Source organism: Aedes albopictus, chromosome 2, assembly GCF_035046485.1.
Source record: "Aedes albopictus strain Foshan chromosome 2, AalbF5, whole genome shotgun sequence".
Classification (NCBI taxonomy): domain Eukaryota; kingdom Metazoa; phylum Arthropoda; class Insecta; order Diptera; family Culicidae; genus Aedes; species Aedes albopictus.
This window is the reverse complement of record NC_085137.1, coordinates 504,597,970-504,615,760: the sequence shown is the minus strand read 5'-3', so window position 1 is coordinate 504,615,760 and position 17,791 is coordinate 504,597,970. Positions and strand designations below refer to the sequence as shown.

General features: G+C 40.2%; 2 protein-coding genes across 2 annotated transcripts; one reads left to right on the top strand and one right to left on the bottom strand.

The window, feature by feature from the left end:
• The first annotated feature begins 1,284 nt into the window (after positions 1 to 1,284).
• On the top strand, positions 1,285 to 2,552 carry LOC109410220 (leukocyte elastase inhibitor-like). Its single transcript, XM_019683748.3, has 2 exons — positions 1,285 to 1,411; positions 1,473 to 2,552. Exons 1-2 carry the CDS (start codon positions 1,348 to 1,350, stop codon positions 2,537 to 2,539), a joined length of 1,131 nt encoding a protein of 376 aa, XP_019539293.2. The 5' UTR covers positions 1,285 to 1,347; the 3' UTR covers positions 2,540 to 2,552.
• Positions 2,449 to 4,146, bottom strand: LOC109407835 (leukocyte elastase inhibitor-like). Its single transcript, XM_019681000.3, has 3 exons — positions 3,944 to 4,146; positions 2,957 to 3,890; positions 2,449 to 2,898 (listed from the first exon to the last, which is right to left on the bottom strand). Exons 1-3 carry the CDS (start codon positions 4,067 to 4,069, stop codon positions 2,711 to 2,713), a joined length of 1,248 nt encoding a protein of 415 aa, XP_019536545.2. The 5' UTR covers positions 4,070 to 4,146; the 3' UTR covers positions 2,449 to 2,710.
• Positions 4,147 to 17,791: the final 13,645 nt, after the last annotated feature.

Genomic DNA, 17,791 nt, shown 5'->3' with positions numbered 1-17,791 from the left:
TTTTGAAGACATGAACCCAAGAGGTTGATGCCTCGGGAAAGAATTTCGAGATGAGGAAGTAGTTTTTTCTGAAAACTGTTGGTAAAGAGTATTATTCATTTATTTGCTATTCTTTAATATGTCCTAACGTCCACGGAACCTCCCCAAGGGCTCCATCTATTTTTGTACGTTTTTATTGCTCTCTGCAAAGTAACGTCGTGAACCGTCCAGTTAGATAGGAATTGACACGTGAGTAGGTGGTTTTGAGCCGATGACATTTTGAGAACCAATAACAAACTGATTACTACACGAACTTGTGTAAATTTTTGGAGTAGATGCATCACGGACCTCAGTGGAGCAGCTAGGTCTTGTTATCTCGTGCAAGCAGTAGCATTGGGCCACCGGGTCTTATGATTGATAGGTCGATCAGGCATCAGGAATACCCATACGCAATTACTTCCGAAATGTAGCGGACTGTTAGAGAACCTGATAGAACTGGGGTTGATACAAATAGCAAGTGTTTATTGATTTAGGTTTGCATTTCCAGTGAGATTTTTTCGGATCACAGAGCCAAGAAGTGGTCACGATATAGTTGAAAATGGACGTTGCTGGACGGGAACTATGAAAAAATGAAGACGTTGAACATGAGCGGATTGATCTCAAGTCCGAGAGAATTCTTCATGTAGCGAATCCGTTTTGCTTTCAAGGATTATAAATAGCATATGCGAATAACTTGTCTCATGCGGCTTTTTCTAAAATAAGAATTGCATTTATTAGAAATAACCTTAAATAACTAAATTTGGAGAAAAAAGTGAAAATGACAAACCCATCCTTGACAGCAAACAACAAAACGGTCCTTTCTAGAAACCAAAGCTTGCTGAGAATATTTTTTTCTAATTTCAGTTCAGTGTTTCGGGCACAGTTCTTGTCAAACTTTTTATGGCATCCGCCATTATGGCGAGCGTGGAAAGCTGGATAAACAGAAAAGATGAGATTTGTACATCTAAAATCGTAAATAGGTGCGGCCATTGTGGCGGCCATCTTAAGATTCTTTCGAGTTTCTCCTTAAAGATGAATCACATGCGGTTGCATTTTTTTTTTCACTCTCTAAGTAAACCCATTTGTAATCAACCTTACAAACCCACTGTAGCACATTCTACGTTATGATAACAAGAGCAAACGTGAATTATAACGAATTTCGCACATTAAGGCAAAACATGACATATTCATACAACATTTTCTTGTGTTCTGTGCTGTGCGTACTCTTATCAGCTGAACCGCAAAATCGGAAACATTTAGCTGTCTGATTAGTTTCAGTTTAACTCCTAGTTCATTGTCAATCGGAAACAAATGTGATTGAACAAGAAAATGGAATTCCTGTCAGTTTTCGCATTACTGTTGATTGTTGGAGGAAGTTTCTCTGAAACAGACAGTAAGTTGTTGCACTATTCAGAGTACGGAACTATTTCATTCAACGTCACACCTATTTTCAGCTTTTGACAATGCTTCGACCCAATTCTCGCTTAACTTTTTCCGAGCGGCATACAATCTGAATCCAAGTAGGAACTGCGTCGTGTCACCCATTGCCATTCAGCACACGCTTGCTATGTTGCAACATGCAGCCAAACGAAACGAATCAAGCCATTTACAAAGCCTGCTGGGATTCCCAGGATCAACTAGCTCTCCATCGCCAACTAAGCTGAACAACAATGCCCTGGAGATGATCACCAAGGTGTTCCACTCGCAGGTCGAACTCAATCCCAATCTGCTGCCGGTTCTTCAAGCAGAGTACTCCGTAGACGTTCAGGTAGCCGATTTCAGTCGTCCGGAACAGGTGGTGAGTTCTGTGAATAGATGGGCTTCCCGCTTCACCAACGGATTGGTGGGAGATGTTTTCAACGGAGCCGGTTATTCCAGAGACGCTAATCTCATGATAATCAACACTGTTACGCTGAACGCTTCCTGGGAACACCCGTTTTATACGAGCAGTTTGCAGAAAAGTGACTTTCAGTTCCTGAACGGAGTCAGAAAAGTTGATATGATGCGAACTTACAAGGGCTTTCGGTATTGTGAAATCGATGATCTTCGGATAGTGGAGCTTGCCTATAAGAAAACCGCCGACCTCTCTATGCTGATCATCAAGTCTGATTCTCAGCCTTTGGAGAAGGTCGTTGAGAGATTAGATTTGGAAATGTATCGATCGATCGATGAACGACTGTACGAAGATCGATTTAAGCTGACCATTCCCAAGTTTACAATCAGTCGAGGCATCGGAGCAAAGTGGATTTTGAAAGCCATGGGCCTGAACGATGTTTTCGGAAAGGATGCGTTCAATGTGTTTGTTGGATTCAGCAGTCGTTTGGCGAACGTATATCAAGCGTTGAGGTTCGATATCGACGAGAATGGGACACGTGCTGCAGCTGGAACGTACTCTGACAAATGGATGCGAGTCGGAACGGATTCGAAATATGTTGTTGATGGACCATTTATTTTTGTAATTCGCAAGGATTCAACCAAGGAAATTGTATTTATAGGTCATTATTCAAGCTATGTAGAATAAAGCATCTGGAAATGTTGTGTACAAGCAATTCAGAATCAATAGTATTCATTTGTAGTTAACCATTGAGAATGTCGACGAAGTTTTTACACTCTTTCAATCACACTCATCTTTTTATGTTGGAAATCATTGAGCCATTTATTGCCGGTATATCACTTGTGCTTTCATTATGCACTATTGATACCCAACGGGTGGATCATCGCATTTTTGCAAATCTGCCAGTCCCATCGCTGCATCCGGCGGCGCTTTTAGATAGTGACCAACCAGAACCGGTACCACTTCACTTCGATCGAAAATTACAAACATGAACGGTTGATTTGCCGTGAATAGCTTGTCCTGCTGTTTGTCGGGAAATTTTTGACCTGAAAAAGTCCTAGAGTATTGAACAAATCGCCAGTACCAACCTAGATCAAAATCTACCTTGTATTTCTCCATCGCCTGACATATTTATCTCCATCTTCTGGACAATTTCGCCAAGAGCAACATCCTGACCCTGTTCGAACACCTTGAACACCCCCTGATTGAATGGCGTCTTCATTCCCATAGATTCCAGCAGCTGTCTTCCGGGCACCGTAGTTTTCAATCCGAATTGAGGTAGACGAACTGTAGTCTTGGTTGGCATTAGCTTCGATACGACTTCTTTGAAACGCGACTGATTCATCGAATTGACAAGAGAATCAACCCCTCCATTCAAAGGCATCATCAGGAGGCAGGACAGCGGACTCTTGTCATGATAAGGCAACTCCACAGCTTGAATGTTCAGCTCCGGAAAGTATCCATACTTAAACACTTCTTCGAAATACAAAAACTTGGTCAGTTTCTTGTCATCTTTACTAGCGTAGAAATTACAAGTCGCCGTAAACTCTTCCTGAGACTTATACTTCCACAAACCATCAAACTGCCACGAATCGATCGCGAAAAACTTCCAATTCGGGTTGATGTCCGTATCGGCGAGGTAATTCAGCACGGAGTTGTTGGTGATTTTCTTCAACGCATCGTTCACAACCTGTCCCATTCTCTGACCATCGGACGGTTGAAGATATCCTGTATAGACCACACAGTAGTTGATAATGCTGTCGAAAATGGACGAAGCTTTTTCATTCCCGATTGCCACTGCCATGGCCGTCCTGTTGAGCTGTTTGGCGTTTGCATATCGCAACCACTGGTCAACGTACGGCCGATGATCTTGACCGGATGGTTGTTGGTTGGGTACGATGTTCAACACACTGTTCAGCTCCTGCTGGAGGTTTGTACCAACCCCAGCGGAAAAGAGCTTAACACCCTGGAAGCATGAGAATAGCCGACGCAGCGAATACGGTGACATGACGAAGTTTTCCTTGTAATCGGCGGAAACCTGTTGAAACTTTGTTAAGTAGGTGGTAATTATACAACATATAAAAGTATTACCTTCTTGAATGCAGTCCACGTGAACTCGTTATGGGTGTCATCGCTCACAGGAGGAGTAGATGTAGACTGGATTCTAATTGAAGACACGAAGAAAACTGAAAGGACAGCAAAGACCAACGGATTCATGTTTGATCCGTTTAGAGCCTAATCCTAGTGAGTGGTGTCACCGCAGAAAGATAAATCATCTTGCAATCAAATGAGGCTTATTTATAAGCTTATGTAGTGGAAGCGATACTTTTTTTATTTGATCAACTGTTACAATATATCATGATGAGAACATATGTGATACGTCATAGCCGTATAGAGAGATGAACTACTGCAATTGCTTTCTGCAATCAACTGCAATATGCAATATCATTCCGTAATCTGTTCAGTAGAATAAGGTCAACAACCATGGGCGTAGCCAGAGGGGGACAGGGGGGGGCGTGCCCCCCCCATCCTGGCAGCCAGATTTATTTTTTTGAATCGAGCCAACTTAAAGATTATTTATAAATTAAGTTCCAGAAAAAATATCACAAAAAATAAACTACTCTAATAATTAAGGTTTTTATCCACAATTATCAAACATTTTTTACTCGAGAACCACAGGACATTTCCCCAAGTATTTCTTCAAGAGAACCACTTCAATCTTATCATAGAATCTTACCAAAAAACAAGCTTGGTTGAATGGCTAAATTTTGTGATGTTTATTCATGAAATACAAAAACAGCATGCCAAATTTTCCAGATATACCGGAACCGGTTCCGGTACGACTTTGTAGAACAATATGCTGCTATAGAGTGTAGCTATGTGCTGCTACTACACGAATTTTCATTAGAATTCAATTCAAACAAATGTCATGCTAAGAGCATAATACCTGAGATTTCTTTAGGATTTTTTTCAAGGACACCTTCAGAAATTCCTTTAGGCATTTATTCAGGAACTTCTCAGGGATTCTTTCAGAAATTCCACATGGGATTTCTCCAGGAGCTTCTCCTTCGTGAATTCTTCCATGGGCAATGGGCATCTTGCAGGGTTCCAACAGTGATGGTTTTTGGGTTTGTTCCAAGAAAGAACTCATCCCACGATTGCTTCTGATTTTTTTACAAATACTTCTGTAAGGATGTACCGACGAATTTCTCCAGGAATTTTTCCATAGCTTCCATCAGTGATTGCTTCAGAGATTTTTTCAAGAATTCCTCTACGTATTTCACCAGACATTCTTCCGAGAATTTCTCCTGGGATATATATAGAGGTTTGTCCAGTGATTGATCCAGTGCTTTTTTTATTATTCCTCCAGGAATTTCTCCAAGGATCCCCGTCAACAGAAATTTCTTTTTATATTTCTGTAAATGTTTCTTCAGAGATTTCTCTATATATTCCTTCAAGAATTCCATTAGTGATTGCTCCAATAATTCAATCTGGAATAATTCGAAGTATTTCAGCAGGAATACAAGAATTTTACCAGAGGTTAGCTAAAAAAAATCAAAAAAATAATCCAGGAGTTCCTTAAAATATTGCACAAAACATTATTTTGGGAGTCCATCCAAAGGTTCCAAAAATAATACGTCCAAAAATTATTGCAGACATGTATTTCCCAAATTTTTTTTCCCTACGGAAATTCTTCCTGGAATTTGTTGAGAAAGCTTTCCTGGTATTTCCTAACGAATTCCTCATGGGTTTTTTTTTTCAGACATTCCTCCAGATTTACCTTCAAGCATTCCTCCAGGGATTATTTTAAAAATTCCTCCAAGGATCGCCCCAGGAACACTTTTTAGAATTCCTTCAGGAGTTCCTCTTGCAATTTTCTCTGGCGAACTCCTCCAGGAATTAATCCAGCAATTCCTACAGTGACTGTTTAGGGATTCCCTTAGGAATGCCTCTAGGAATCGCTTCCGGGATTCCGAGGATTCCACCTGCATTTTCGCCAGGAATTGTTCCAGGCGTTCCTCTGGGAATTTCTGCAAGGATTCTCCTTAAAACTCATCTAGAGATTCCTTCAGAAATGCCTGTAGAGATTCATCCAGGAATTCCTCCAGGAGTATTTCTGAGATTTCTCCGTTAATCCCTACAGGCATTCCTCTAGGATATCCTCCAGGGATTCCTTCAAGAAACTCTGCAGGGCTTTACTCGGGAATTACTTCTGCGATTCTTTCTGGAACAACTTATTTTGAAAATTCCTCTAAAGATTCTCCCAGGAACTCTTCTTAGAATTCCTTCAGGAATTCCTTTTTGTATTATTTAAGGAGATCTTCCAGAAATTAATTAGTACTTTATCAAGGAACTGTTTAGGGATTCCCTTAGGCATTCCATTTGAAATTGCTTTCTTCATTCTTTCTGGAGTTTCTTCAGGAACTCTTCTAAGGATTGCTTCACACTTTCTACAAGAATTCCATCTGCGATTTCTTCTGAAATTATTCCTGGTATTCCTCACTAGAATCATCCACGAAATTCTTCATTCCTTATTTCTTCATTTCTCTGGGAATTCCTGCTGGAATTTCTCTAAAAATTCCTCCATGCATTCCTCCAGAGATTCCCCCAATAAATTATTATTATTATTATTAATATTTATTAAAGACACTTTACCACTTATGTGGCATTCGTGTCTGGCCCAATAAATGCTTCCAGGATTCTTCCAAGAATTAGACCAGGAGTTCCTACAGAAATTCATCCGGGAAATCTTCAAGGAATTGCTCCAAGGATTTTTTTTTCAGAGACTCCTACAGGAATGCCTCCAAATTTTTTTCCAGGAATTGCTTCAAAGAATTCTCCAAGAATTCCACCAGTAATACTACTAGGTATTCTTCCAGGAAGGTTTCCAGGCATTCTTTCATGGTTTTTCCCTTGGATTCTTGTAGAGATTTCTCCAGGATTTTTTTTAGCTATTCCTCCAGGAAGTCCACCAGATTCAGGAATTGCTTTATTGACTCCTCTAGAAATTCCTCCAAATTCTTCCAGGAGTTTCTACTGGGATTGCTTCAAGAATTCTACGTGGGATTCCTTCAGAAATCCATTCCTCCAGGATTTTATCCAGGAATTTCTGCAGGAACACCTCTAGGAAATTCTCCAGGAATTACCTCAAGAATTTCTTCAGGAATTCCTCCAACAATTTCTCTAAGATTTGATCAAGGAATTGCTTCTAGGCATCCTTCAGAAATTATGTCAGCAATTTCTCTTGGAATTTTTCCAGAAAATTTTGTCAAATTTTGGGTTTTTGTCAGAAATCCCCAGGAAATTCTCCAGGGTTATCCTCATGATTTTTTCAGGGATTCCTTCAGGCATTTCTCTAGGTTCTTCTGTGATTCCTTCATGAATTGCTTCAGGGATTCCTGTAGGGATTTCTCCATGGATTTTTCCAGGGATTCCTTCATGAAATCCTTCGAAGTTTCTTCCAGGAAATTCTCCAGAGGTTCTTCTACTCCTCTAGGGATTTCTTAAAAATCTCTTCCAGGCAGTTCGCCTGGAATACCTTCACTTTTTTTTAGGGATTTCTTCAGGTATTCCACAGGAATTCCTCTAGAGATTCCTCCAGAGATTTCTTCACACATTTCTTCAAGGATTTCTCCAGGGATTTCTTCAGGAATTCCTCCAAAGTTTTCGCTTAAAATTCCTCCAGGATTTTCTCAAGAGATTTTTTCAGAAATATAAAAATATTATAAATCTCCCAGAATTCCTCTGAAGATTCCGCTAGAAACTTAGCCAGTAATTCTTACAAGAATTCCTCGAGAGATTCCTCCAGGAATTTCATCACGGATTCCTTCAGCAATTCCCACAGGAATACCTCTAGGAATTCCTCCAGGATTTTATCATGGAATTTTTCCAGGAGCTCCTCTACGAATTCCTCTAAGAACTACTCCAGGAATTTCTTCAGGAATTCCTCCAGGAATTTCTCTAGGAATTGCATCTTTCAGACTGTGTAAGCAATTCCTCTAGGGATTCCTCCAGCCATTTCTCCAGGAATTTCTCCTGAGATTCCATCAGGAATCCCTGCAAATATTTCTCCATGAATTTCTCCAGGGATTGTCCTATGGATTCCTCCAGGAAATCCTTCGAAGATTCAACCAGGAAATCCTCCAGAAGTTCCTCTCAAGATTATTCCAGGAAATTCTTTTTGGAATTCTTCAGAAACTCTTCCAGGAAGTTCACCAGGAATACCTTCATGAATTTACTATGGGTTTCCCCAGGTATTCCTCCAGGAATTTCTCCACAAATTTCTTCAAGGATTCCCCCAGGGATTTTTTCAGGAATTCCTTCGAGGATTTTTCCAGGAGTTTCGCTTGAAATCCTCCAGAACTTTCTCAATTGATTTTTTTTTCAGATATAGAAAAATAACAGAAAAAGAAATAGAAATCTCCCAGAATTCCTCTGAAGATGCCTCAAAAAATTCAACCAGTAATTCTTTCACGAATTCCTCTATAGATTCCTCCAGCAATTACCACAGGAATATAGCTGGAAATTCCTCCTGGCATTCCTTCAGGATTTTAACCAGGAACATCTCCAGGAAATACCCCAGGGATTTCATCAGGATTTTTTCAAGCATTTCTCCAGGAATTGCTCCTGGACATCCTTCAGAAATTGTGTCAGGAATTCCTCAAGGAAATTCTTCAGAGATTCTTCCAGGAAATTCTCCAGGAATACTTTAATTTCAGGAATTTTTCAGGCTCTCCTCCATACATTCCTCCAGAGATTTGTCCAGGATTTGCTCCACGAATTTCTCCAAGGATTTTTCCAGAGATTTCTTCAGGGAATCGTCCAGAAATTCCTCCAAGGGTTCTTCCTGGAAATCCTCCTGAAATTTCTCAAGGGATTTTTTTCAGAAATTTCTCCAGCAATTCCTTCTAGAATTCCTTTGAAGATTTCCCCAGGATTTTTTCTTGGGATTTCACCAAAAATTCATCCAAGAAATTTCTCCAGGAATCCCTGCTGGGTCTCATCCAAGAATTCGTCCAGGAATTTGTTCAGAAGTTTCTCCAGGCATTCCTCCGAAATTCTCTCTAGAATTTTTTCCAGGAATTGCTTCAGGGATTCCTCCATGATTTTTTTCAGGGATTTCTTGAAGAATTCCTACCAGGATTCCTTCTGAAATTTCTTTTAGATTTCCTCTAGGAATTCGTCAAGAGATTTCTTCTGAAATTTCTCTAAGATTTCCTCCAGGAATTCCTCAAGAGATTTCTTTTGAATTTTTCCTAAGGATATCTCCCAGAATTTCCCCAGGAATTTCTCCAGAGTTACCTACAATTAATCAACCTGAAATTTATCTAAGATGTCTTCTAGGATTTCCTCATGAGATCTCTTCAGATATTTTCCTAGGTATTCCTCCCATAATTTATACAGGAATTCCTCCAGGTATGCTTTCAGCATTCTTTCAGGGATTCCTCCAGGAATTTTTCCAGGGATTCTACAGGACTTCTTCCAGATATTCCTGTAGGAATTGCTTCAGGAATTCATTCAGGTGTTTCTTCAGGTATTTATCCAGGAAGATTTCTCCAAAAAATCTTCAAATGATTTCTTCAGAAATGCCTCTCAGGTTCTCTTTAAAAATTCACTCAGGAGTTCTCTCGGAAATTTCCGAAATCCTTCTATCATATTTTCAGGGATGTACCCAAGAACTTCTTCAGAATTACCAAAAAAACAGAACAGAATAATGCACGAGTAAATAAAAATCCTTAATCTTCCAGAAATTTGTCACCGCTACCAGAACCACGTTGATTTATGTAGTCCAGGCAAGCTTTTTTAACGTGTTGTACAAAATACAACAGAGTGGCTGCGGAATGGCTAAATAATGCTTTTATAATACAATGTTATTATATTCAATTTCATCGTATTGCGTTGAGTTATAAAAGCTAGTAAATACAAATTTGCTAAGGGTGCTTGCAACCCCGTGCTTGCTGTGCAACATTGCGTTAGAGGGTGTAATAAGGAGAGCGGGGATTCCATTCAGCTGCTTGGTTTCGCTGATGATATTGATAATATAGCTCGTAAATTTGAGACGATGGCGGAAACGTACATCCGACTTAAGAGTGAATCCAGGCGAATCGGATTATATCGACGGTGATGAAATCGCGGCGGTTGAAGAATTCGTGTACTTGGGCTCACTGGTGACCACCGACAACGACACCAGCCGAGAAATTCAGAGGCGCATTGTGGCAGGAAATCGTGCTTACTTTGGACTCCGCAGAACTCTACGATCGAATAAAGTTCGCCGTAACACGAAGTTAACTATCTACAAAACGCTGATTAGACCGATAGTCCTCTATTGGTACGAAACATGGACCCTACATGCAGAGGACCAACGCGCCCTTGGAGTTTTGGAACGGAAGGTGTTACGTACTATCTACGGCGGAGTACAAATGGAAGACGCGACTTGGAGAAGGCGAATTAATCGCGAGCTGCATGGTTCTCGAGAGTCATCCGACCGGTACAAAAAAACGTGGTGTGCAGCCAGCTAGGTGGGCCGACTAAGTGGAGGACGATCTGGCGGGCCTACGCAGAGTGCGGAACTGGAAAGTTCCAACAGCCATGAACCGAGGGGAATGGAGACGGCTACTATGTACAGCAGGGGCCACCCCGGCCTTAGCCTGATCGGAATAGAATGAATTCTAGATTGGGGTCATAAGTAAAGCTACATTTTGGGTTGATTGCTCAAATCCCTTCAACGTCAATTGTGTCAACCCCATTGGCGTAACTAAAGGGGGGGCAGGGGGGAAGTATTTTCGGAGAAAAATTAAGGAATTCCCCTGGAAGAATTCCTCGACAGTTCCTGGGAGAATTCCGAAAGAATCTTCTCTGGATGAATTCCTGAAGGATTACCTGGAGAAATGTCCGAAAGCGCTTCTAGCATGTACAGGGGATAGACAAAATGATCGGGACAGGCAAAATTATCACTTTCCAAAAAATGTTCAACTAGCTGTAACTTTTCGAAAAGTGCATCATATATTCTCAAATTTTTACTGTAAGTTCTCCAACTAGTTGTGTATCAGTGAACAAAATTTGGAAAAGATCGGACAATTCTTCACGAAGTTATAAAGATTCTTGAAAAAGATAAAATTATCCGATAGCCAACTTTGAGCTGTTATATCTCCGGATTCAATGAACCGATTGCAATGAAATTTTGACAATTCATGACTTATATAATGAACTCTGTAAAGCATTTGAAATAACTTGAAATTTTTAACAAGCGAAAAAGTTATAGCGATTTAATTTTTTTCACGATTTTTTAGTAAATTGGTCTGTTTTTAATATGCATCCCATTACTTTTTCAACTTATTGGCGTCTATGTTGCTACTTTCCTTCAAAACGCATTTATATATAAGTCAATTAGAGGGAAACTAAATGAACTATAGTTTGCATCTTGAATTTTGAAACGATGTTGATGTTTTGGATAATTTGGTGTTTCATAAGAAAAATAATCTAATCGTTATAATTTTCTTCCGTATTAAGAATATTAAGTTAAGTCAATAGTTTTTCATAGCTCAATATATAAGTCATAAATGGTCAAAATTTCATTGCATTCGGTTCATTGAATCCAGAGATATAACAGCTCAAAGTTGGCTATCAGATAATTTTACCTTTTTCAAAAATCTTTATAACTTCGTGAAGAATTGTACGATCTTTTCCAAATTTTGTCCACTGGTTCACAACTAGTTGAAGAACTTACAGTAAAAATTTGAGAATATTTGATGAACTTTTCGAAAAGTTACAGCTAATAGAACATTTTTTGAAAAGTGAATATTTTGCCTGTCCCGATCATTTTGTCTATCCCCTGTAAGTTCTTATATATTTAAAGTTAGTTACAGTGACTGTGTAAGAATCACAGGATATATTTCCGAAAGAATCGCAGGACGACTTTATGAAGAAACTACTGTGCATGAACTGCAGGGAGTATTCTTGAAGACATTCATGGATGGATTCCTGAATAAACCTGTGGATGAACTCCTTAAAGATTCCCCGGAGATAATTTTGAAAGAATACCTGGATGACTTTTTGGAAAATTTCCTTTCTACTGTATCCCTGAAAAATAATATAATACAAATACAAATCGCTGGAGCAATTCCTCTAGAAATCCTTCAAGAAATTCAAAAAATCTTCAGACAATCCTGGAAAAAAATCTTGGGTGATTCCTTGGAGAAGATGATTGACGGGTTACTGAAATTTTTGAACGAACCCCTGAATAAATTTTTGAAAAGATCCGGAGAGGAATTTCTGAAGGAATCACTACAGGAATTCCCGAAGTAATCCTTGACGGAATTCTTGGAAAACCCCCTAGAGGAATTCCTGTAGGTATGCCTGGAGTAAGAACTGTAGGAATCCCTGGAGGAATTTCTGAAAGTATGCCTCGAGGAATCCCTGGATGAAATCCTGGAGGAATCCTAGGTAACCGCAACAGGAATCCCTGTAAGAATTACTAGAAAAAAATCTGGATAGATCCTTTGAGGAATTTCTGGACGAATTCCTGAAAGAATCCCTAGAGAAATTCTTTGAGAAATCACAGAAGGAAATCTTGGAGAAATCCCTGAAGCAATTCCTTGATGAATCTCTGGAGGAAATCCTGGAGAATCTTCTGGACAAGTCCCTCGAGGAATTTTTGAAGGAATAATTGAAGGATTTCTTGGAGGCATCTCTGGAGAAATTCCTGGACGAATACCTTGGACAATCTCTGGAAAAATTCCTAGATGAATTTCTGATGAAACCTTTAGAGGAACTCTGGGAGAGACCTCTAGAAAAATTCCCGGAGTAATCCCCTGGAGGAATTCCCGAATGAATTCCTATAATAATCCCTGAAAGAATTCCTGTGTTAATCCGTGGAGGAATTCCTTGAGCAATTCATGCAGGAATATCTGGAGAAATCCCTGGAAGAATTCCTGGAGAAATTCCTTGAGGACTCCCTGGACAAATTCCTGTATGAATTCCTGAAGCAAACCCTGGAAGATATCCTTAAGGAATCCTTGGATGAATTCCTGGAAGACTCTCTGGAGAAATTTCAGTAGAATCCTTTTGGGGAATTCCAGAAGAAATCTTGAGAGATATTTGTACAGAAATTCTAGGAAGAATTCCTTTAGGAATTCTTGGAAAAATCCCTGAAGAAATTTTTTGGAGGAACCTCAGAAGAAATGCCTGACAGAACTACTGGACAGTCATCGACCACATCTCGAAGCGGACAGACGTTCTGTTCACTCGCTCGTTCGTTTTTGTGCTCGCGGTTAATTGGTGGTATAACAATAGAATCGTACGATCGAAATGTCGGGTGTAACGGTAAAAAATACATTGGCTTTTCTTTTTCCTGGAGATGCCGCGCAACCAGCCGTGATGGATATGGTGCGTTTTGTCAAAACGCTCAACGGCGATTCGTCGTTGATGGACACAGCGTACAAGATTTCTGATGAAAAATCTGTTTTCATCCGCTTCAAATCCGAGGAAGCCATGAATTTTGTGCTCGCTAACAATGACAAGTCACTGCCTTTCCATTATGCCAATGGCAATAAAGTGGCTGTCCGTATGACGGTAGCAGGGAATACACGCTACGTGCGTGTGTTCGATCTGCCTCCAGAAGTATCCGATGCTGATCTAGTAGCAGTAATGCCTGGTTTAGACAGTGCAAGTGACTTGATTCAAGTCAATGGAAAATGCCTAATTGAATGCGAATTGAACGTGTAAACAGCACCATTCATCTCACATGAGCAACTCACTTGACTTGAACGAAAGTTGAACATGTTGAACTTTTTCGTTCAAGCCAAACGAAATAGTCTCACTTGCCCCGTCTAAACCCGCACTTCATTTGAGCTGAATTCAAGTCATATGTCAGTGAGATGAACTCAATTCAGTTTGCTTACGCTCCGCACGAGTTGAACAATGTAAACACTTGCTTCAACTGAGATGCATTCAAGAGCATTCAAGTGAACACTCAAGTCATTTGCTCAGTCTAAACACATCATTCCATTGGATTGAACATCTTTGAGAAGTTAGCAAGTGAAATGTTCGTTTCAGTTGAACAATGTAAACCAGGCATAATGCAGAGGTATGGGAAAGTGAAGCGTACCGTACGTGAGCGATTCCCGGCAGAATGTGAACTCGACATGTTTACTGGTGTTCGTGGTCTATACATGGACATTGAAAAAGAGATTTCGGATATTCTCTATTTCCGCAATCGGAAAGGTAGAATATACTACGAAGGAGTTACACTGAAGTGTTTTGCCTGCAACTCCGATACGCATTTGAAGAAAAGTTGCCCAGTAGTACGAGAACGACAGTGCGCGAAAGCGCAGAAGCAGCCGACGGCAATGCTTGAGACTGCTGTTCGAAAAGAAGAAGAAGAGGATAAAGGCGCACCTTTCGCAGCAGCAGCAGCGGTCGATACGGATTCTCACACCAGTAAAAAAACAGGCGAGAAGAAACAGCAGAAAACAAAAAAGATGGATGCTAAGCGACAACGGTCGTCCGATACGGATCGAGATTCGGACGTTGCGGACAGCCAGGCCCACAAGAAGATTAATCCCTCGATGAGCGAAAGCGATGATAGCCTGACCATCGTACCCGATTCTTCTCCTAACAAGGGTGCAGGGTGCAGGGTGCGGATTCCAACCTACGAATGGATCTCAGATGAAAAAGAACGACAATCGACAATCGAAGAGGATAAGCAGAGGATCGCTATCGTAACCAATACCCCGGTGGATGAAATAGTTTTTTATCATAATTAGTTTTTTTTTCATTTTATTTTAATTATATACTTGTAAAACATAAAATAGAAGAATCGGCTCCGTAAAGTGTTACACACGCCTGAGCCTACCAAATAAATAAACTAGTAAAAATAAAAAAAGAACTACTGGACAAATTTCTGTCGGAAACCCAGGAAGAATTCCTGGATAAATCCCTAATGGAATTCTTGGGGAAACTCCAGGAGGAATTTCTGTTGCAATCCCTGAATCAATTCCTGAAGGAATTCCTGAAGGCAATTCTAAAGGAATTGCTGGGCTAATGCTGAAAAAACCACTTGAGGAATTCCTAGAGAAAACCTTAGAGAAATTTCTAGAGAAACTCTTGGCAAAATCCCTAGAGGAATCCCTGGAACAATTTCTAGAAAATCCTCTGGAGGAATGCCTGGAGGAATTTCTTGACAAATTCCTGTCGGAAACCTAGAATTCCTGGAGAAATCCCTAGAAGAATCCTTGGAAAAACACCTGTGCGATAATTTCCGGGGGAATCCCTTGAGGAGAAATTCTTGGATTTATTCCTGGAGGCAACCATGGAAGAATTTCCGGAGGAATCCCTGGAAAAAAAAATGCTGGAGGAATTCCTGCATAAATTTCTGAAACAATTTCTGAAGGAATCCTTGGAAGATTTCCAGCAGAAATTGCTGGATGAAATGCTGTAGGGATTTCTGAAAAAAATCGCGGAGGAATTCCTGGACCAATTTCTGAAGAAATTCCTGGATAAATTCCTGGGATAGTTCCTGAAGGAATTCTTGGTGGAATTCCTGGAGAAGTCCATCGAGAAATGTCCTGAAGAAATCCTTGAAGGAATTCCTAGAGGAATCTCAGGAGGAGTTCATGCAGGAATCCCTGGAGGATTTCTTCGAGTAATTCCTGGAATCCGGGAGAAATTCCTGGGGAAATTGTTGAAGGAAATTGCGGTAGTAATTTCTGTAGAAAATTCAGGAGGAACTCCAGGATCAATGTCTGGAGGAATTTTTGAAGGAATTCCTGGGGTAATTCTGAAGAAACCTCTTGATGAATTCCTGGAGGAATCTTCAGAGAAGTTTCTAGAAAAATTCTTGAAGAATCTCTGTAGGAATTCTTGAAACTGGAGGAATCCCTGAAGCAATTTTTGGAGAAACCTCAGGAGGAATGCCTGGAGCAACTTCTGGACAAAATCATGGCGGAATCTTAGGAGGAATTTCTGGAGAAATCCCTAGAAGAATTCTTGAGGCAATTCCGTGGAACTGTTGGGCAGAGGTGGACAAAACACAATGGAAACGAAATAACCAAAGAAGGGAATCGGACTCGGAATGAAACACTTCGTGTGAATGAAACTAGAAAAATACTTTAATCACGTCTGAACGGGTTTAACGTAAGGGACTGAATGAATAATGCTACTCATTGATGCACGCGTGGCGCGCTCGCTCGGCTCTGCTGTGGAAAGTTTTCGCAGGGTTGATCTCGCCTTCGATCTCGCCGAATGCCACACTGAGAGGAAACAGTATTGCATATTCCCAACAAGAACTATCCCTGGGAGAATTCCTGGAGGAATCCTTGAATTAATTCCTGTAGGAATCTCTAGATAAGTTTTGGAAGGAATCCCTGGAGAAATTTCTGGAGAAATTCCTAGACGAATTCCCAGATAAGTATCTGGAGGAATGCCAGGAGGAATTTCCCGAGGAATTCCAGGAGGAATTGCTAGAGCAATTTCTGAAGAAATTCCAGGAGGAATTCTTGGAGGAATTTCTGGAGGAAATACTAGAGGAATCATCGGAGAAATTCCTGGAGGAATCTCTGGAAGAATCCTCATAGGAATTCCTGGTGTATTACTGGGGCAATTTTTGAAGGATCCATGAAAAAATTCCTGGCGGAATCTGTAGAGGAATCCCTGGAGGAGAAATTCTTGATAAAATTTCCTGAAGGAAATCCCTGAAAAATTTCCTGAACAAATTCCTGAATGGTAAATCCTGGAGGAATTCTTAGTAGAATTCCTGGAGGAGTTCACAGAGAAATGCTTGGATGAAATCCTAAAGGAATGCCTGGAGGAATACCTTGAATTATTCCTGGATAAATTCCTGGAGGAATTTCTGGGGAAATTTTTGATGGAATCCCTAGATTCCTGAAGAAATTCCTGGGGAAGTTTCTTAAGGAATCCCTGGAGAATTTCCAGGAGAAATAGCTGGAGGAACTGCGATAATTATTTTTGAAGGAATTCCTGTAGAAGTTCCTAAGATACTTCTGGAGGAATCCCTATAGAAATCCCTGGAAAAACTCCTGGGGGAATGCCTGGAACATGCCGCCTGTAAGAATATCTGGAAGAATCTCTAGAGAAATTCCTTGAGAAATTTCTAGAGGGGTTCCTGGAGGACTCCCTGCAAAAATTCCATGAGCAATCCCTGAATGAATTCCTGAAGAATTCTCTTAATGACTCACTGGAACAATTGCAGGAGGAATCCCTGGTGGAGTTCCTGGAGGAATCCCTAGAGGAATCTCTAGAGGAATGCCTGGACGAATCCCTGTAGAATTTTTTAGAGGAATCCATGCAAGAATTCTCAGAGGAATCTTGGAAGAATTCCTTGAGGAATTTTTGGAGAAATCTCTTGAGGAATTCCCGGCTGAATCCCAGGAAGAATTACAGAAGAAATACAAAGTTTAGTAGCATTTTTGTAGGATTCCCTGGAAAAAAAAATCTGAAGGAATTCGTGTCTGTAGTAATAGCTGGGCGATTTTTTGAAGGAATACTTGTATGGACCCCTATAGAATTTTTTGTACAAATGTTTTAAGCCATTCCTGGATTATTTTTTAATAATTGCTAGTATAATTTTCTGAAAGATTTTTTTTAAATAAATTCTTGCAAAAATACTTCGCATCGTTACAGATGGAATTATTGGAGCAATCTCTAGCGGAATTCCGAAAAGAATATATGGAGAAATCCCTGTAGATATCTCTGAAGGAATACCTGCAGAATCCCAGGACAAATCCTAGAAGATGTATGAATTCTCGAAGGAATCTCTTGAGGAATCCATGATGGAATCGCTGCAACAAGCTATGGAAGAAAATCCTGGAGGAATTATTTATACTTATAAAGTTTACGAAACTATGAACAAATTTAAAACAGTCATTTTGATTCCTCAAAACTACAAAGCCGATTTGCATATCTGGCGCCCATCCCGCTTAA